Source organism: Desmodus rotundus, chromosome 10 (genome assembly GCF_022682495.2).
Source record: "Desmodus rotundus isolate HL8 chromosome 10, HLdesRot8A.1, whole genome shotgun sequence".
Taxonomy (NCBI): domain Eukaryota; kingdom Metazoa; phylum Chordata; class Mammalia; order Chiroptera; family Phyllostomidae; genus Desmodus; species Desmodus rotundus.
The window spans coordinates 28,250,023-28,271,375 of record NC_071396.1 but is presented as its reverse complement, the minus strand read 5'-3'; the positions used below and the strand labels follow the sequence as shown (position 1 = coordinate 28,271,375).

The following is a 21,353-nucleotide window of genomic DNA, read 5'->3' as shown; positions in this document are numbered from 1 at the left end:
TGGGAAATGTGGCTCTATGTGCAGCAGGAAGCCTGGCAGTTAAGGGGATCACTGGATGGCTCCCTCAGGGTCCACAGGGACCCGCCCCTAGCGGAACAGGTGGAGAAAACAGTCCTAGTTTTGCTTTGTCCCTTAGATTTTGTGTGGTTTGGGATTAGGAAGACTCTCATTTTAATGTCCACTGCTCCAAAACATTCCTTCCTTAGAAAATAAAATGTTGCTTAAATAAGGAGCAGCTTTCATTCGTGAAGCTGGAGGATAATCAGGGCAGGGCAATGCGAGCATCAGTGGGTATCCAGCTTTGGCTTGAGTGAGTACATGGCGCTGTCCAGCATGAAGAATCCATAGTGCCGTGAGTCCAAGTTTTCGTCTTAAAAAATTAGAGCTCATTCCATCTTCAAAGAGCTTAGCTTACTTCCTGAGCTACTCTCTGCATACAACTTCCTGAAGTGGAATTCCACAAATTAACTTCCCTGTCAAGGACCATGAAGAACGAGGGCTGGAAACAAAAATCTAAAAGTTTTATTTCTTCGAACTTGAAGATCTGGGGACCCAGCAACATCTGTGGACTCGGGGTGTATTCAAGACAGAGAGCCCTGCTAAATCTCTCAGAGACAATGCTTTCTGCGAGGAGTCACGGAAACCCAGGAAGTCCTATTTTTATCAGAGTTTCGACGGCGAACACTTACCTCCAGCCAAATGTCGGCCACATCGTGCACAATCATCACCAGGGTCCCACTGCGAATATAATTAGCACACCAAGAGAAGCTCATCAAACTAATAGCGGCCAGGTGGTGGATGACATGAGCTAGAAAATCCTACATAATGAGGGGAAAATGGGGACCATTAAGAAAATGCAGTTATTTCCCAATCACTGGAAGGGCTAATAATAATAATAGTAATAATAGTAATAATAACTTAAAACTAATAATTTACATCTGCATGTTTTGATATTTGCCAAATACTTTCACTTTAATTCTTAAAACATAATCCTTGGGAGGCAGAGAGGACACGAATTATCCTCACTGATGAAGTCACTTAACACTGAGAGAGCACTGACCTGCTGTCATCTGAGCCCTAACATCTGCTGTCCTTCCCGCTGCCCCACTCTGCACACAGGTAGACACACACATCACATGTATGTATACACACAGGCGCGTTCCTGCGCACAGTTACACTCATTGTTTATTCGTGTCTAATTCCAACAAGGAAAAAAAAGACATACACTGAGCCACACAGCCATTAAAGAAGGAGGTGCTGCATATGAAAGAGGAAGCAAATGAAAGTGAATAACTGTATTAGTAAATCTAGGCTAAGGAAGATTACCACAACTGAGCATAAAAACTCAGGTTTTCTGCAAAGAGATGTACGAATAGCCAATTAGCACATGAAAATATGCTCAACCTCATTAGCCATCAGGAAAATGCAAATGGAGGCCACAGTGAGATACTACTTCACCCCCACCAGGACAGCTATGTTAAAAAAGACAGTAACAAGTGTTGGCAGGAATGTGGAGAAATCAGAACGCTTACGCACAGCTGCTAGGAATGTGAAATGGCGTGGCTGCTTTGTTAAGGGGTCTGGCAGTTCCCAAAAGGGTAAACATAAAATGACCACGTGGCCCAGCATTGCCACTCTTAGGTGTATATCCAAGAGAAATAACAACATATGCTTATGCAAAACCTTATATATGAATGTGCATAGAAGCTTTATTCATAGCAGCCAAAAATGTGGAAACAACCCAAGTATCCATCACTAGTAACTAAACAAACAAAGTGCAGTATATCCATACAAGGACTATTTTTTAAAAAGAAATGAAATATTGACACATGTTATAATATGAATGAATTCTGAGAAGATTATGCTAAGTGGAAGAAGCCAGATACGAAAAAACACATACTGTATGATTCCATGTACACAAAATATCCAGAAGACACAAACCCATGGGGACAGCAAGGGGACTGGCAGCGGTTGCCTAGGGCTGGGGAAGCCGGAAGAGATGGGACCTGACTGCTTAAAGGAACCTGTCTTTGAGGTGGTGAAAATGTTCTCAAGTGGACTGTGGCGATGACCACAGAACTCTGCCCCCATGCTCAAAACCACTGAATTCTAAACTTCAGATGGATGTGTACGCCATGTGAACATTTCAGTAACAATGTTTCATAAAACACTTAAAGGTTTAGGTTTTCTTGCAGCCAAAGTAACAGAGTGAACATGCTGATAACTTACGGAGCACGTACAGTCTACCAGGAAGTGCTTCCTGTGATGTAACTTGCTTAATCCTCAAAACGACCCGAAGAGATAGGAACTATTTTTAGCTCCACGTATGGTTTAGGGAGTTTCACTAACTAGCTTGAGATGTCAGTGAGTGGGCAAGCCAGGGATTCAAACCCGGGTAATCTGGACCCAGAGCCCATGCTTTACCCAACTCCTGACAGTGTTATGTCTCTGAAGACGTGTGTTTGCAAACGTATGACATATAGGTTCATTTAATTTTGTGATTTTTTAATATTCATTTATTTTTAGAGAGAGGGGAAGGTAGGGAGAAAGCGAGGGAGAGAAACATCAATCAGTTGCCTCTCCCAACAAGGGACCCAAGGCACGTGCCCTGGTGGAAATTAACCCGGCAGCCCTTCACTTTGCGGGAGGATGCCCAACAAACTGAGCCACACCAGTCAGGGCTGCATCTAATTTTTGAAAAAGTACTCAGTGCACCTTGTACATGATAAAGAAAAAATCAACTTTTTTTTGATTGCCTCAAGGAATTACAAAAGACAAAATCATTACAGGATCAACTACCTCAGTATTTTTTTCAATTCTATCCCTTAAGAAAATGACTCGATTAGCTTCAAGGTTAATGTTTCTATAATGTTTCACTACAAATACTTACCAAGGCTATAAAAATCAGCTATGAACTGAAACTCAACACACATGGAATACAATTACAGACTGGGATTTGGGGGCAGAGGATAAAAACTTTTGAGAAAAAAGAATGAAGTAGTTTTGTAAATGAGACACTTACCTTCCTCTTGACATCGGAGCTCAGACTAAATAAGAGAGACCAATAAAAACCCATCTCCAACATGTAGTACCAGTACTGGGATGGCAGCAAGGGCTGAGGAAAATGAGAGTATTCACTGTAACGTCACTTAACTCATTTTGAGGATAACACTATTGTTTACCCATACTGATATAGAATTCCCCCAAATAATGATGCTTTACATTTCAGCTTCCAAGAAGGAACTGGAGATAATGTTTCCAGGCATTTTATTATTTTAAAAGAATAATTTGGCAAACAACAATTAATTCCAAAGTCAAGTTATTCGATCAAAAGTTATGAAGCGTAAGATGACGAATAAGAAAGAGAACAGATGTACAGATGATAGAGACATTGGATTCATCAGACTTGGACTTTAAAACAACCTTACAGTTTGGTTAAAAGGCGGACATTTTCAATAGAGAATGGGCATTAATAAAAAAAAAGAACTAAATAAAAATCTCTGAACTTTAAAATACAATGACTAAACTTGAGAACTCAAAAGACACACATCACAGCAGATGAGACACCACTGAAAAGAGCACCAGTGAACTGGAGGACATGAAGGCAGAAAATACCCAGAACTGTGAAGGGTCTGAGATTTTTCTTTAATTGCAAGTGACCTTGCCAAAGTTTCGTGGATGCTGGTAGAAGGTATGAGACTTCTGAATTACAAATTTAAAAGTTTATTATTCACAGTAATAAGCTGTCCATATTTGGGCCAACTCTCTCATCCAAATTCCCACAGGGCTAACCGAAGAGGGACAGATGATGCCCGCACATGCAGTGGGGAGTGTTACCTGAGAAAACGCTGAGTTTGGGAACCAGACTCTTTTATAACGGACAGCAACATGCCTACCCTTTGCTCCAGAAGGAGACATCATCTCTACCTTCCAAGGCTGTCTGTCAAGCAAACGTCCTTGAGAAAACAGTGTGGAACAAAAGGCAGTCCGTGTTTCACTTCACGAGAGAGCCGTGCAGAAACGTCTCTTATTAGACTGGGGTACAGGGACCAGAGGATGAAAAATACTGGGAAAACTGCAGGAGACATGGGAGCTGGTGTAAAGGGCTGGCACATTAGCACCCTTGTAACGGAAATTCCAGAAGGACAGGAGAGAAGGGAACAGAAGCAATGCCTTAAAACTTTCCAAAACTGACTGGAGATAGCAAGCCACAGATTCAACATGGACAGTAAGCGGGACAAAGTCAAAGAAAACCCACATTTATGCGTATCATACCACAACTGCTGAAAGACAAAGACAAAATATTACAATCGGCCAGAGGGAATAAAAAGAACATTAAATTTTTAAAGAAACTGACAAGAAGCAGAAGACAGCAAAAATTACATCTTTAAAGTGCTGAAGGAAAATAACTACGAACATAGAATTCTATGCCCAGCAAAAATATCCTTTAAAAAAATTAAGGCAAATGATAATATTTTAGACCAGCAAATCAATGGGGCTTCTTCAGCCCAAAGGACAATAATTTCAGGAGGAAGCGTGGAAATGCAGCATGCAAGGAACAGCATGGAAAGGACAATTTGGCTGATTTACAAAACAATAATAGCAGTGACTTGCAGGGTTTGAAATATTTGGAAGAGGAATAGGAGGAGGGTATATGGCATATTCTAATGACCTTATAGTGAGTAGAAAGAGGTAAGGACACTAATTTATATTAATTCTAATAATTCAAGGATGTATATGGTAATCTCTAGGATGATTACTAAAATAATAACAGTATGCATAACTGAAAAGCTATATAAGAAAAGAAGTAGAATAATGATATTTTAAAAACTTGACTGTCCTATAAAAAAGGAAGAAGAGAATTTAAAAGAGTAAATGCATCAGGTAGCACAAATAGAAAATAAAATAGTAAGAAGGTAAATTTAAACTCAAACACATAATTACACTAACTGTAGACAAACTAACAGAATGAGACAAATCGTAGGTAAAGAACAAGGGTTGAGTCAATCCCGGCACAGAAAGAGACAACAGACTGAATAGAAGTGGACAGAGAGTAGGACGACGACTCAGACCTAACTCAGGGGACAACATGAGGGGCCTGATGGCTGAAGTAGTGAGGGACAGTATCAGAGGTCCTTACCTGTCTGGGATAGCCATTCCACACCTCCCAGAGGTCATATACCCAAGGTTTCTGTAAAACGCCAGGAACCAAGAGAAAAAAGAAAGTTTGTCAGAATCAAAGGCTGACTTCAGCAGAAAATGTAAGCTGTTCCTGGTGTCACTGATGGGGGCAAACAGGCACAGCTGCACACATCTGTGTCACCTTCCGGGGCTCCCCCTGCACCCCCCCGCTCTGTAGGTATTCACTCACACTCCCAAATAGCACCCCGGGACAGCTGCAACTTCCAGTGAGCCTGGGACCAAAACCAGTCCTGTCTCATGGAGCAAATAATTTCAGACAAGTGCCTCTTCTACCAAAATTATTTCCGAACCAATTATATTACTGCTTCTGTAGCAATAAAACACCTTCGGAGAAATGGAGAGAATCTTGAGAGAAGTCCCTAAAATCTGCCTACCTTTTATTTTTCTACAAACAATTTACTAGTAAGTTTATAAACAGCTGATGAGGTAATCAGTTAATAATTATTTAAACAGACAATGCAAAGGGTGAGGAGAAATGTAGTTTTTGGTAGGCAAGCAATGAAAGCCTTCACAGGACAAGCAGCATTTGATATGAGATTAGCTGGAATTTGACAGGTGGAGAAAAATGGGAAGGGCAAGGCATTCCTGGGCAGAGGGGATAAAACGTGATAAACCCCAAAGTGGGGACACACCCGGTATGGTCAGTGGTGCGTCAGTAGGCTAGTTCAGGTGGTGCATCAGTCACAGAAGCGGAAATAGGGAGAGATTAGGGTTAAACGTTAACTTCGCAAGTGCAGAGCTTAGTGAAGGCTTTGAAGGGCAGACTGAGCCGTTGCTACTTCTGTAGGCATTAGAGGGGCTAGGGGTTTAAGAGTTGCTCATCTTCTGAAAGTATTATATCCTAAGAAAATCAAGGGCAAGAATTTTTAAAAATGAATGACAAATCCCAATCAAAGATATCAAAAAGACAACTTACATCGTAAAGAAATGCAATTCCAGCAACAGTAATCACTAAGTAAAACGCAAATCGCCAGCTGCCAAAAGAAAGGACAGTCTTGTAAAGGTGATTGACATTTGAGGAGAAAAACACTTGGCAGGAGAGAAAGAACACACACTCTGGAGTCAAACCAATCTAAGCTGAGGTCTTAACTCTGCCACTTATGAAATGGCTATGACTTCAGGGAGGTCACTTAGCCTCCTGGAGCCTCAGTTTCTCCATCTGTAAAATGGAAACAACAAAACTTGACTCAAAATGTAAAAAAAATTGAAAATAATTTATGAAAAATACTGATCATAGTGTCTAGTATGAAGTTAGCAACAATAAGGGGCAGTTGTTATCATTATTATTATTCATTATTATTATGCTTAGCCCAATTCCTGATGCACAGTAAGTGATGGTTTGATGTTAGTATTATGGACAAATCATTTATTTTGTCCCCATTTATTTCCCAGTGAAAAGGTTTCTATGTGGCCAGACTATCTGGCCTCTGAAAAGCATATTTTGAAAGGGTATCTTTTTCTTATGTCTGGAGAAAGACTATAAATTAAAAGACTCTAAAGACATATCACCCAATTGTAATGCATGGGTCTCATTTAGATCCTAATTCAAATAAACTGTAAAGGAGATTTGAGATAGTTAAGGAAATATGAATACTGATGGACTACTTGCTGTTGTAATAAAATTTTAAAGATATGATATTGGTATTACTATTATGTTTAAAGTTACTATGGTATGTATCTTTTAGAGATATGTATATATTAAAATATTTACAGATGAAATCATACAATGTCTGATATCTGCTTCAAAAATGATCTTCAATAATAATTGGACAAAGGTGGTTAAAAGGTACAAACTTCTGGTTACAAGATAAATAGTCACCATAGTGTACATTACACCCATGCACTGCTGTGTGGAACATTTGAAAGTTTCTGAGAGTAGACCCTAAAAGTTCTCATCACACGGAAACAAAGCTTTCTCTTTTCTTTTTGAACCTGTAGGGCACGATGGATGTTAGCTGACCTTGTGGCAGTCACTTCACGATGCATGCAAGTCAGGTCATCGCACTCTATACTTTGTACACTCACACGCACATGGGGCTGTGTGTCAGTCACACTCAGTGAAACTGAAGAACCATGACCCACAAAGCATACTGCAGTGGGGGAGAAAAGCAGGCAGGGCACAGGTGACAGAGCACTGCCTGAGCTGACAGGGACGAAAGGTGGTGACGGACACACAGCATACACAGTTCGTTCCACTAGTGTTTCTACTTCAGAAGGTGCTCTCAGCTTTACAGTAACACTTTTTTAAAGTACTGCTATTTTATGTAATGATTGTTGAAGTAACAACAGTATTAAAAATAATACTTCTTCCTCACATTTGTCTAGTGCCATGCCTATAAGCTATGGAGAGAGAGAAGTGTGGGCCCGCTCCCACTGCGCTGATGGATGGGAGGGAGACCAGGCTCACAGAGGCCGGGCCGCTTCCCCGGCTCACTTGGCTGAGCAGTAACTGCTGAGGCAGAAGCACGGGTCTTTGGACCCTGAAACCAGCAGTGTTTCCCGAACATTATCACATAAGCTTGATGACAGCTTTTCTTCATGGCTTGTTTTGACAGATAAAAAAAAATATAGGGTTCAATCGCTCAGAAAATTGAACCATGAAAACACCCAAAGGGCATTTTATACAATGAGCTGGTTGAGACCTGTTCTCACACGACTTGTTTAGGGCTGGCCCAGCGAAGGCCCACGCTTAGCTGCAGAGGGCTTTTCCTGGGCTCCCTGACGATCGTAGCCCAGCAAGAAGCACAGAAATGAGGAGCCAGTAAGGCCTGTAGCCCCAAAGGCAGCCTTAAGTGAGTGGCACATCTCTTAGCCTGTGTTTCTCAAGCATGCATTGACCTCTTGACCTGGCCGGCGCCAGGCACTGCGCTAAGCACACATGTATGTGCCTCATCCCATGATTTTCTTCATCACAAGCTCCTAAAGTAGGTGCCTGGCTCTCACAGGTAGATAAAATGAGAACTGATGGACACTGAGGTCGAGAGACGTCACCTAACTTACCCAGGGCCGTACAGAAACCACCAGATCCAAGAGTAAAACCCAAATTTCCCATCTTTCTGGACCAGTCCTTGCAGGTTTCACCACACTATACTAGGGCTTCTCAAAGTGCGCACCCAGGGCCCCGACATCAAAATGTTGCCACAGTAATACTGAAATAGTGTTTGCCCTTTGCTCCCACTCCCTCACAGGTGCCCAGTGGGCACTTCCAGAGGGCCCATGGGGCGCAATGCTATCGTTGCTCGAAGAGCTGATGAAATGTGTCATTCATATATTTTAGAAACATCTCAGCTTTCATTTCTAATAGTGTAACTATCGCTAGGTAAGACACACATGAGCAAATGCTCTTTGGGGTCTTTAATGGTTTTTAAGACAACAAAGGGGCCCTGAAACCAAAATGTGTGAGAACGGCTACACCTCCCTAGTAACAAGATGATCGTGGCGTCCTCGTCAATGCCATCTTACTTAATTCCAGAAAACATAAGGTAGTAAAAGTCACCCCACCCCAGGCAAGGCTGAGATAAAAATAACTGTGTGTGTGCCGGGAGGTGGGGGAGGGTGGAAACTCTCAGGGAAAAAATCCAGAGACTGCCAACTTGGGCTCAGGTGGTAATGCAGAAAGATGAGACTGCAGGGTGAAATCTGGGCGGAACTGGACAGACTGAACTTGGACCAGCGGTGAGAGGAGCTGCAGCTGTGGGGCTGCAGTGGGAGAAGCAGGCGGAGAGGGCAGCGGGCCTTCCCCAGGCCGGCCCTCCCCCCAGCCGGCCCTCCCCCCAGCCCTGGGGGAGATCCCTGTCTGTATACACATCAGGTACTTAGCCATTACCAGGTATTTTTACAGTAAACTGCACATTGCTAAATGGAAATCATATTTTAAAAAGAAAAGTGATCAGCTCATATGGAATTTGATCTAAAAATAATGGATTCACTGTGGATTAAAATCCTTAAGTGCTGTGGAACAGGGCTTAGGAATCACCATTAAAGAAACTAAGTAAATAATACACTGAACTGAAGGTGCGTGGAGCTTATCCATCCTGATATGCGGAGCTAATCTATCCTGTGCCTAAGGTTCTGTAGCTAATCCACCTTGATGTTACAGAGGAGTGTCTGCCTCCTGGAGTGTGATTTGTAAGGACTCAGTGTTGAGAAGCTCCTGAGATTTCCACAGCGCCAGGTACCTCTTGCTAAGCTCAGGCAGCACATCCCATAGCTGATGGAACAAAGTGCTGTTCCTATACGATCGAACAGGTTGGCATTTTGCTTTAGTTTACTAATTTAGTCCTCAACAACTTTTAACAGTTATCTGAATTAGACAAAATTTGGGACATTGCTAAAGAATAAGATAAAGCTTCCATTTGATGTGGTGGTCCACTCCTGTTTCCTAAATATTTGAATAATTTCCTGCTTTGTGCCTTTGCCTTACTTGGAACAGGCTGCCTTCAAATCATACTTTCTTTTCTTATGTAAATCTGATGCATTCTTCAAGGCCCAGCTTATGTCTGACTTCCTCTAAAAAGCCCTTCCCTAATGGTTCAGGCCTACAGAGGCCAGCTCCCCTGAAAGCTCACAGCACATCTACACTTGACCGTGGACTGCAGGTGTAGAGGCCCGTGTGCCACTGGGGTGGGGTAACAATAGCTGCTGTGGTTTCATAAGTGGCAGTCTCCTCGTCCTGATGAGCTCTCAAGGACCATGAGCTTGCCTTCCACTTTTCGTTCCCTAAAAAGATCCCTCCACACAATGTAGGACAGTGCTGCGTACAGAGAAATAGTCAGCGTGACCCTCTGCATTGCCAGACCGATTATGGCAACTCAAAATTCCCTTGTGTAACATGAACTCTGTGGCCAACTTTCAGTGAACTTGCTGACAGCCAGATTCCCATCCATTTCACCATCAAAACAAAATGGCCTCTTGAAAGTCACTAGGCAATATGAGGACCTCAACAAATGGGCGGAAAGAAGGAATACTGTCGGTACGCAGAGTGCAACATCAAACTCAACCCAACTCACATGCACTGGTCTGCATATAAGGAAGAGGAACAAAGGTGTCCATTCTGGCAACCAAAGGTGTGTGGCCTATACTACTACAGTATTTTCAAGGGAGAAAAACAAGCAGACAAAAGAAAGATCTCAAGGGAAACCAAAAGTAAGTGCAGTGCAGTTCATTGTTCTCAGAGCATATTCAAAGTAGCCAGCTCTGGCAAAATCCCCCCTTTGTGTCCCAGCTCGACTGCCCCCGTGCTGAGCCAACGGTGCACCCGCAGGACCTGGCTGCCCAGTCCCCAGGTGGGGATGGGGGGCAGTGAGCCCACAGAGACAGAAGGAAGTCCTCTCAGTGTTATGGGCAGAGAGCATACATTCCCTGCTCTTGTAATGTGCTGTAACAATTATGATGTGATGGGAAACAAGCGATCAAGTCTTGTGAGCCAGGGCCAACCTCTGCTCTAGAAAAAATAAACACCAGTTAAGACATTTTAATGATTTTTCTGGACTTCAAGATAAGTACATAACATCTCCTGCTCGTCCTAGAGAGCTCATAGCTTGCCCGTTTCACAGAGAAGGAAGCCGGGGCACCACTGTAAACCGGAGACTAGCCTAAAACACCCGCCCGGTTAGGGACGGAGCCGGGTGCCAACCTGTTGGCTCCAACCTCAGGACTCTTTCTCAGACAGCCATCCAGCTCCACATGGAACTGCAGCATTTCAGAAGTCTGACTGTCCTTACCAAGCTTCCTGGAATTTCTTCATCCTGCAAGGCCTCTCTCGGTTCCGCCGACTCCGAAACCATCTTTCAACCTGGCGCTCTGTCAAGTTACACTTCTTTGCCAGTCCATAAATATCAGTCTGAAAAGGGATGAAACGAGTGAATGAGTGATAAAGAGCAGAGTCGGATTGGCAGGCAGTCAAGAGACAGTGAGATTGGATTATGAGAGCTCGTGTACTGGAGAGGAGAAAAATTCTGCATTCAAACTTGGGCCAGAGAATTCACCCCTTTTGCTCATGAAATCACTCTGTCTCTCTCTCACACACCCACACACCCACACACATCTATACCTCCCAAATAGACAGAATGTTAGTATCTTGGAATTCTGAGTTACTAAGAGAGATCAATTCTTTGTAAGTTGGTAGCAACCCACATACTCAGGTTGCATATGTGAGCTCATTCATCAGCTCAGTTTTATTTAGAGCCTCTTAGGTACCAGGCAGTGTTTAAGATTCTAAACCCAATCTCTTCATTTTTTTCCTATGAGGAAACAGAGTTTTAGTAACTGTATAAGACCTAAAATTGGTAGCAAACTGAGGACTAGAACTTAGGCTAATACATATCCTGTTATTTTACATGACCTTTCTAATAGTTCCAAAAGATATTGCAGGAAAAATTCACACAGGTGCTTGCCATCACTTTCACACTTAATATATGTAGAGCTTATTTCAACCTGATCTGAAATAATTACAATCATAAAAAATGTTTGCAGAATATAAAAATGGTGATTGCTTCTCTTCTGGGAAGCAGAAGTTGCAGGTTATGATTTTATTTATTTAATTTTTTTATAGAGGGGAAGGGAGGGAGAAAGAGAGGGAGAGAAACATCAATGTGTTGTTGCCTCTTGAGCGCTCCCTTCTGGAGACCTGGTTCGCAACCCAGGGATGTGTCCTAACTGGGAGTCAAACCAGTGACCCTTTGGTTTGTACGCCAGCACTCAATCCACTGAGCCACACCAGCCAGGGCCAGAGTGGTGTTTTAAGTTGTAGCCTTTCAACACAGGTATGTTTTGTATGTTAAACCTACAGTACTCTCCACTTAGACATTGAAATAAGCTCTGTAATTTTTTTTAAAGTGCCAGCTTTCCTGACTTTCATTTTTCAATGTAAGTACAAGAAATATTTTCCTCTTAAGTCTACTGTAAGAAAAATGAGATTATATAAAACTGACTTTCAGCTTCAGCATTGAGGAAATGAGCCAAAGCCCCCTGGACACAGCAAACAGGAATACCCCTGCCTTGTCCCCAAGGTGTAGCTGGGACCACGCGCTGGCTGGTAAGTCCCAGAGCGGACGTGTAGGCCCAGGACTTCAATGTGACATCACGAGGTTTTCTTAATGTTGACCAACACCTCAAAGTAAATTTAAACCACTCGTGCACCAGCACTGTGAGGGGTGACCAAACCCTGCCCTGGGCCCAATGGCTGGACACCCGGGAGTGTGTGACCGGTAACCTAACGTGTGCTGTGTTATTGTGTGGTGTTCACATGATAGCTCAGGAGTGCAGGGCCACGGTAGGTAAAATTCATAAGGAAGCTCTTGGGCTGAGACTGGCAAAGGACTAACTGCAGCTTCCACACGCCTGCTAAACTGCTAGCCTATTCCTTAACCTGGAGCAGGCAGGCAAAAACAAAGCGAACAGGATGCAGTCTGTATTACACTGTTCCCTGCACATCACCCTCTCCAATGCTAGTCCCCGACAGGCCGGTGGTTCACTGGTGGTTGTTGTTTTGTTTCTGTGTTTTGGAGGGAACTGAGTTGGCAGCTAGTCATTGGTGCCTACTTCTGGCAGGCATTTTGCCAGCCTTTGGAGATCTAAATAAACAAGACTGAAATGGGACCCTATTTTTCAGGTTGAAGTCTGTCTGGGGAGGAAGTCAAAACTAAAACAAAGAAGTCTAATAAGATAGGACAAGTGCTGAGAGAGGGGAAGATTAGGGCCCCATGTGACCTAGTGTTATGTCAGCAGTTCCCAGAAGTTACACTTAAGCTAAACCCTGGAAATGCCCCAAGAGAGGACAAGGAAGATGAGTGTCCTGACAGAGGGGCCAGTGTGTGAGGTCGCATGGAGGGTGAGCGGGGAACCCTTGCAAAAGAGAAAGAGGCCTCGCAGTGTACAATCCTACAAAGAGGAGAGGAGGAAAGATGCAGCCAGAGTCACATCAAAGGTGGCCTTGTCTGGAATTGATCTTGTGGGTTATAGGTTGCTTGCATTTTTAAAGTCTCCTCTTGCAGCCTGTAAAGAAGGCAGGAGACAAGATGGGGGCCGTGTTCCATCTGCCCTTTGGCTCTAGGCCTCTGCTCCTCCAAAGGAGCAAAGAGGGCCTGGCATGCCAGGCTGGATGAGTTTGGAGAGCGCCCCATGATCATCACGCCCCCTCCCAGGAAGAAGAGCGCAGTGGGTAGAGGGGGGAGAACACGGCTGGGAGCTGAAAGCAGCAGGTGCACTTCTGCTCCTTCCCAGCCAGGTATCCCTGGGCACCGCTCTCTGAGCGCCCCCCCCACCCCGTGCAAGAGGGGTAATAACAAAGAGAGTGCTCGCTTCCTGCCTCCTGGGAGGGGTTAGAGGACTGAGGGCTCCTGGATGTGAACGTGTTATGTGGACTGTCACGTGCTGTGCCAGTGCTGGAGATGATGGCTGAACCCAGAAGGGAGACCACACACAAAACCATTTGGGAAGACGTGCTCCTATGCTTCTAAAATAATCTGCACACATGAACAGATCCCCCAAACAGAGGGCGTAATTCAAACTCTGTTGCTTGGTCTGTAGCAGGACGTATTCTGAAATGCCGCAGCACTATACTCTATAAATTCTTAGGAAGCAGTGGCCGAGGGTCTAGCCTGACTGGTTTAAATGCTTTCCTCATTCAGTCATCCGAAAAGATGTAGGGGGCAGAGTTCCACATGCTAGTGCCCTGCACTGCTTTAGGCACTGGAGATCCAGCAGGGAGCAAGGCAACGTCCCTGCCCTCCGAATGGAGTTTTCCCAGGTCTGAGAACAATGTTATTATCCCATCATGTCTACAGACAGCTGCTTAGCAAATTCATCTAGAAGACAGGAATCGAACAGGGCTGGAAGCATTTTTTTCTGTTTTGCAGCCCAGATGAAGCTGGCTGAAAGTCAGTCTGGGCAATACTGGCTCACCCACTACAATGGTACTACAATGGTACTACAATGGTATTGGGATGGAGATGCTCTTGCAAACAAGTCTCTAGAATTGTTTTCTTTCATTGACACGTGAATGAGCATTTATTCAAGGCCTACAATGGACAGAGAATTGTGCAGCTGTTATGGAAACAAGCATAATTAAGAAACAAAGGGTGTTCCCTTAGGACAATGTGAGTTGTGAAGACATGTTTGAAAACACTCCTGTAGAAGTCAGTGTGAGAAATAGGAGCTGCAGTCACAATACTGAGCGGCCGCTGCATGTCAGGCACTGTTCTAAGTACTCAACCCAGTCCTCGTGACAGTCCTGGGGGATAGGCATTAGCAGTGTGCCCAGTTCACAGAGGGGCAGCCAGGCACAGCGTGATTAATCTGCCTACCTCCACACAGTCTGCAGCACAGCCAGACTCTGGCCTCACCACCTGTATTTTTAGCTTCGGCACTGCGGAGGGCCTCAGGTGTGGCCCGGAGGAAGAGCCCTCCCTGAGTGGGGGGCCGAGAGGCCCAGCTACTTGACCGAAACCCTCTGGGAGTACAGAGGGATGACCTGACCTCTTTGGCTCTCGCAGGACTCACCTGTAAATTAAACTAAGAGCTTTTTGCTCTACAAAGTTTGGGTCAGTGGATGAGACACGCTAGCAAAGCAGAGTGCCCTCACGAACCGTGATACCGGGTTTTCTATCAGTCGCACTGTGCCGCATTTTCTTGAGATCTCTCCCAGAGCTACAGACTGTTTTCTGCATCAGTTCTCGTTGCAGTTTTGCTGAGGGAGAGGGCTGGATCATAGGTTCTGCCATTACTCCATTTTATCAATAGCAGAGTCATTGATCTGTTGGCCAGAGCTGTTGGTCTGTTATCATGGCTCTCTCCCAATACATCTTGAAGTTGTTATTGATATATATAGAAAGAGAGACATAAACACATGTACAATGGACACACAGCTGCACATACACAGGCACAAAAGAACTGTGTAAAATCATAGATCAGAACTCTCATGGGAAGATGACGTGTATAGCATTTTGGGGCCGTGGCAATACCATGTTATACCCTTCTGTGCTAACCAGCCCAGAACTGATACTCTACATACTGAAATAGTTTTGTTTCTACTGGTGCAGCCCATGACAGCTGAAGGAGCACCCTCCCATCCACATGCTCCGCTGTTCTAGTGAAGGCATGCGTTACCCACGTGCATTACCACTGCAGCATTCTGCCATTATAGCTTTGGGATCCTTTGAGGTAATACCCATATCTTGAAACAGCACAAAACTTTTTTTGGTTCCCCTGACAATTTGTTTTCCCTCTGCCAAATGTATGGCTGTCTGTGTGACAAAATACAGACAAAATGCTGTTTGTATGACATTGGCCAAGTTAATGTGAGAGGTATTATAATATTATTTTGTTTCCATGTCTGAAATTACTATTAAGTCATGTCCTTTGCCTTCCTCTATTATACTCTGTCTTCCCAAGTTCTAGTGCTCGTAATCTATGGGCATTTTTGGACAACTTGTTATCTTGATCTGTTATGCAAATACTGCTTCAATCTTATAATCTGCAAGCAACATAACTTAGAAATCTGAATTATTTTCCTTCCTCTTCCTGGTTTGGGGTTGGTGTATAACATTTCTGCTTTTACCTGATACAAACGTGCGTACTGTGCATACTGAGTTAAGATCGATTACCACAGTCGTTCCAGCCTTTGAAACACATTTTCAATATCCTACTCACAGGTGAAGCAGTTGCTTGGACACTACAGGGACGGCGCTGGTCAGGAGGCTGGGGGCCAGAGGCCAGGTTCCCGTTATAATTCAACCGCTAATCAGCTGCAGGACCTGGGATGGGTTCGTTTCCTCCTATGAGGGCTTAGTTTCCTCACCTCAATCGTGAAGGAAAAAGATTACCTGGTCCCTAAATCTCTTTCAGCTTTTCTTAGTTTTTCTTTAACTGGCACATGGCTACTATCTCTCCATAGCAAGGAAACTTGATAAAGACCAAATTTTCCGCATAATTTTAAATCTCCTAAAAAGTCAACTTGGATCTCTTGCTGTAGCAAGCCCAGCAGGTAAGTGATAGCACGGCGCTGGCTTTCATGTTTTGTACAAAGTGTTACCAAAGTTAGTTACTGTCAAACAGAAACAGAGCAGGGTTATAAGGACCTCCTGAAAGAGACCTAATTTTTCATAAACATACCTCAGTGATTTCCCTGTTGAAAGATGTGAACAATGATGCGTAGGCATTATTTTCTCTAGTGGTAACAGCAGTGTTTAGATGAACTGCACTCTTTCAGAGCACGTGGAAATAAAGAAGAACACGTGGAGACAGCGTGTCAGATTGTCCTCATTTCAGAAAAAGAAAGAAGTCAAATACCGAAGCCAAGGGCAGAACGAGTTCAAGACGATGCCGGCTGGCCGCGAGCAATCCTGGACACTGTGCCTCGTGCTCTATGGTGTGGCCTCAGTGGGCCTTCTTTGTGCAAGAAGCCCACCCGCCCAACAACAGACAATGTCATAGAAGCAACGGAATTCAGCAAATGAAGCCCAGCACCTTAGAACTCCATCAATCCTAAAACTGTGTTAGCATACACTTTTGACTTTTAAAATTATTAGTGGTAACTGTCTGCATTCATCACAGAGAGCGTGCCACTTTTGGAGAAGGTTTTTATTTCATCCCTCACATTAATTGTGGAGGGATAAAGAAACTAGCCCTGCCTGGACACTATTTTTTTAAACTGTTGGGTCAAAAGCTTGCTCTGTGGTATGCAGACATGCAGTACACTACAGCATTTCACGAAGGACATCCTGCATTGTGAGGAGAATTATGACTTCTCAAAATCCTGTTTCTGGGGAGCAGGCTGGGGCAGAGTGTATTTCTGTGTTTTGTGGCCTTGGAGACAACGAAGTGTCCACTGCATGACAGTTGCCACAACTGGCACTTTCCTAATGTGAGTGACGTGTATGGGTGGTGCCAGCGTCATCTGAAGTGTCAGCTATGGGCTACTCTGCCTTAATAGTCATCTTTTTTATTAATCAGCACCGTGTCTACAAGCATATCCTGCCATTACAAACTGAATTTTGACTTCATACTCAACTTACGGAATTAATTGTTAGTGTTCAACACTAGAGTTGTACCCAATAGTTCAGCTAGGTAACATTTGTTATTTTATATTGTAATATATACTTGCCATTTTATATTACACTCCAATGCTATAAAACCTATCGATAGAGGAAAAAATCCAAGTGAATCATGTGCGAGTAAACTGGAACAGATTTACCACACAGATGAGGTAAGCCACAGATGACTGAAACACTAAGGAAGGAGATTTTGAAATCCAAAAGGAAAGAATCTGTACTTACTTGAGCTGGTTGCCTTGTGGAATGTTTGAAAAAATTCTCTAAGACAGGGTTTGGTGTAATCTTTCGAGCTTCCTCTCTAATGCCAAATGCTTTTGCTAGAGGTGTAGCAATAAATCTAGAGAAACATGAAAGAACGTAAATTCAAAGGCTGATAATGAACCCACGACAACACCAGAAAACTCGGGTTGTAACTTAAATTTCAAATGAAGACTCCATCACTGGTTGATGCTGCTATTGGACTACCTACAGCCAACAATCATCTGCCCGGCAGAAGTTCAAGGCGAACGAATTCTGAGATCTTTTGTACAAGTGACAACTTAAAAAATAAAATACTCGCACAGTTCTAAAGTCCATTCTATGTAAATCCAAATATATTTATACACAAGATCCAGGAGTTGGGATAAGACAATCCACTGAGAACTTTGTTTTTATGATTCCTAGAGTTTAAAATAAAAAAAGATTTTGATATTAAAAGACTTATTTGGTGATATTATCTTATGGAAATCACCACGTTCCTCTCCAAAGGAACTTATTAGATTCTAACTTATGAAAAATGTCCTGCCGTTGGGTAAATATCCAGGAATGGGGTCGATGGGTGGTATGGTAAGTATATTTAACTTTATGAGAAACTAGCACATTGTTTTCCAAAGTGACTGTGCCATTTGGAATTCCAGCCAATAATGTGCCAGAGTTCCAGTTACTTCATATCCCTGCCCACACTCGGCATTGCCAGTCTTTTTAATTTCAGCAATTCTACTGGGTGTATAGTGGTTTTCATTGATTTTTTTACTGTAATCTTTATTATTTCCTAACTTCTACTTGTTTTAAGTTTAGTTTGCTCTCCTTTTCCCCCCAGTTCCTCTAAAGTAGAAGGTGAAATTAATGATTTGAGATCTTTCTTCTTTTTCAATTACAGGTGTTTACAGCTATAAATTTCCTTCTAAGCACTGTTTTTGCTGCATCTAATCAATTTTGGTGTGGTGCTTTCGTTTTAATTCATCTCAGTGCTTTCTTATTTACCTTGTGATTTCTCCTCTGACCCATTAATTATTTAGAAGTAATGCTGTTTAATTTCCATATGTTTTCTAATTCCCAATGTCCTTATTATTTTTCATTTCATTGTAGTCAGAAAACATATTTTATATAATTTCAATCCTTTTCCACATATGGAGGCTTGTTTTATGGCTTAAGAGATGATCTATTGTAGAGAATATTCCTCGTGCTCCCAGGAAGAGTGTGTACTCTGCTGTTACTAGCTGGTGTGTCCTATACATGTCTATTATATTGAGTTGATTTATAGTGTGGATCAAGTCATCTGTTTCCTTGTTTATCTTCTGCATGGAAGGCAGTTGACAACTCTGCCTTAGCCTTCACTTCCAGTTTGCACAAAGCCTCAAGGTCATCCAGAGGTAAGAAATTAAGGTTTTCCTGGGTTTTTCGTGAACCTGTGGATAGCCTCAGCATGCCCAAAGCTCTACAAATTCAAACAGCCTCTGATTTCCAAGAATATGTCAGAGCTTTTCAAAGCCCCCTACGGACATCCTATCTTCCCAGCTACGCCTTCCCAAAGTTAATCAGTTGCCTGTAATTGTTTTAGACAAGCACCCCCAAGGAAAAGGCTTTTCTCAGTGGGAAGTTCTGAGTCAGGTCCCATAAAGACAGCCTGGGAAGAGGTGAATCATGTCTTCCAGGGAACTGCTAGACAGGTCAGAGAGTGATAGTTCCCTGGCAATGCTGCTTTGAGGGAATCCCAACTCTGTTCCGCTCCCTGCGATGGCTGCAAGGCTGCTGCTTTCCACTGAAACTGCGGGCTGCTGCTGGTGCTGCAAGCCTCTCACAGAGGTGCAAAGCGCAGGGCGGGAACAGGGCACGTGGGAATGCCACAAAGCTTGCTGTTTTTTCCCAAGAGTCGGCTGTTTTTCTTAAATAACACTCCCTGAGTTACTGCAAGCCTTTGGTTAATTCTGAATTCTGAAAAGTTGATTTTGACACTATTTGTTAGTTTTCTGATTGCTTTTATGGAGAGAATTTTCAGAGTTCCTTCATTCTGGCATTTTTGTTAACCTCCAGTGTGTGGTGGTTTTAATTTGCATTCTGCTAATTACTGATTGTGTTAAACATCTTTCGTATGTTCACTTGCCATTTACATATCTTCTCTGGTGAACTATCTGCTCAAATCTTTTGCCCATTTTTAAAATCATTATTTCTTTGTTTATTAGTGAGTTACATAAGTTCATTATATATTCTCAATTTAAGTCCTTCAGCAGACATATGTTTTTCATATATTTTCTCCCAGTCCATGGTTTGTCTTTTCATTTTATTTATACATCTTTTTAAAATAAATATTAAGGTAGTTCTTGCATAGCACATAATTTACCCTTTTCAAGTATACTATTCAGTGATTTTTTAAAGATACTTTACCAAGTTGTACAATCATCACCGTGAATCACCTGTAGAGTATTTTCATCACCTTAGTATGACCCCTCATGCACATTTACCGTTAATCCTGCTTTCCCACACCTCTGCCCCAGGTAATCACTGATCTACGTCTGTCTGTACAACTTTGACTTTTCTGGATATTAAATGGACTCATGCAATATATGGTTGCTTAGATCTGGCTTCCTTCACCAGGTCTAATGTTTCTGCGATACACCCATTTATTTGGATGTAATGATATTTAGAGTTCATTCCTTTTTCTTGCTCACTAATAATCCATTGTATGGACATACAAACATTAACAATGTCTTTCGAAGAGCAAACATTTTAGCTATTTCCCCAAAGAAATAAAAGCACATGCCCAACAAATGCTTATACTCAAATGTTCATAGCAGCTCTATTTGTAACAGCCAAAAATTGTAAACAATCCAAATTTCCATCGATTAATTAGAAGATAAGTTAGTTGTGGTATAACAACACAATGAAAGACTGCTCAGCAACGATAAAGAATCACTACAGACATAACAACATGAAAAAAACCTCAAAGCATTATGCTAAGCAAAATGAAGCCAGACACAAAAGATTGCAGTCTATATGTTTCCATTCACAGGAAATCCAGAAAAGGCAAAATTATATGGACAGAAGCATGTCAGTGATTGGCATGAGCTAGTATTTAGGGAAGAGACTGACTGAATGAGGTACTGGGGAGTTTTTCAGCTGATGAAAAACTCCTATATCATTATTGTGGTGATGGTTACATGACTGTACACATTTGTCAAAATGCATCGAATTTTGGATGAACTTTATTATATGTAAATCATATCTCAATAAAACTGATTTTTGAAGATAATAATAGGTCTCCATTCTTCCCTCAATTCTAACAAAGGTTCTACCTCCTGCCAGGCCAGTCTATTCTCATCCTGACTTAGGAGTTTCTGTGTTTGATTAAATGCTGGAAATTCTAGTTATGAATGATCATTCAGCCCTTCAATTCATTTTTTATAACCATAGGAGCTGAATAAAAATTTCCTAAGATAATCTGATAAAATGTATAAACCAGTCCAACTTCCAGATGGACTAAGTGCTCCTGGAAACGGCCCATACATTCCAGGGACATATGAAAACAAACTAATTATGCATCAGATGTACACAGAGCCATGCGGATAGATCATAAAACATAGTGCCATACTTAAAAAAAAGGAGAAGAAACAGAAGAAGGTCTTATCATCATACCATATGTCAACTAACAATACATACAATTTATATTTATGCACATGTTTTACTGGGTCATGCAAACAAAAAGCCATCAAAAACATTAGAATCCAGCAGCGAGGGGAATGGGACTAGGAAATGGGGATAAAAGGTAATTAGTGAAAAAGTGAATTCAAATCAATCAATCAAAAGAGGTCTTAACATAGACCAAAGACAGCATACTATGAT

General features: G+C 42.5%; 1 protein-coding gene across 1 annotated transcript in view; it reads right to left on the bottom strand.

Moving 5' to 3' along the window:
• Positions 1-21,353, bottom strand: part of CERS3 (ceramide synthase 3) — an 80,716-nt gene that overhangs the window by 32,830 nt on the left and 26,533 nt on the right. The window contains exons 4-9 of the mRNA XM_024561915.4: positions 17,478-17,592; positions 10,926-11,044; positions 6,119-6,176; positions 5,141-5,191; positions 3,023-3,115; positions 690-818 (exon numbers count right to left, since the gene is read on the bottom strand). Coding sequence (XP_024417683.1) covers positions 690-818; positions 3,023-3,115; positions 5,141-5,191; positions 6,119-6,176; positions 10,926-11,044; positions 17,478-17,592 — 565 coding nt within the window. The remainder of the gene's footprint in view (positions 1-689; positions 819-3,022; positions 3,116-5,140; positions 5,192-6,118; positions 6,177-10,925; positions 11,045-17,477; positions 17,593-21,353) is intronic.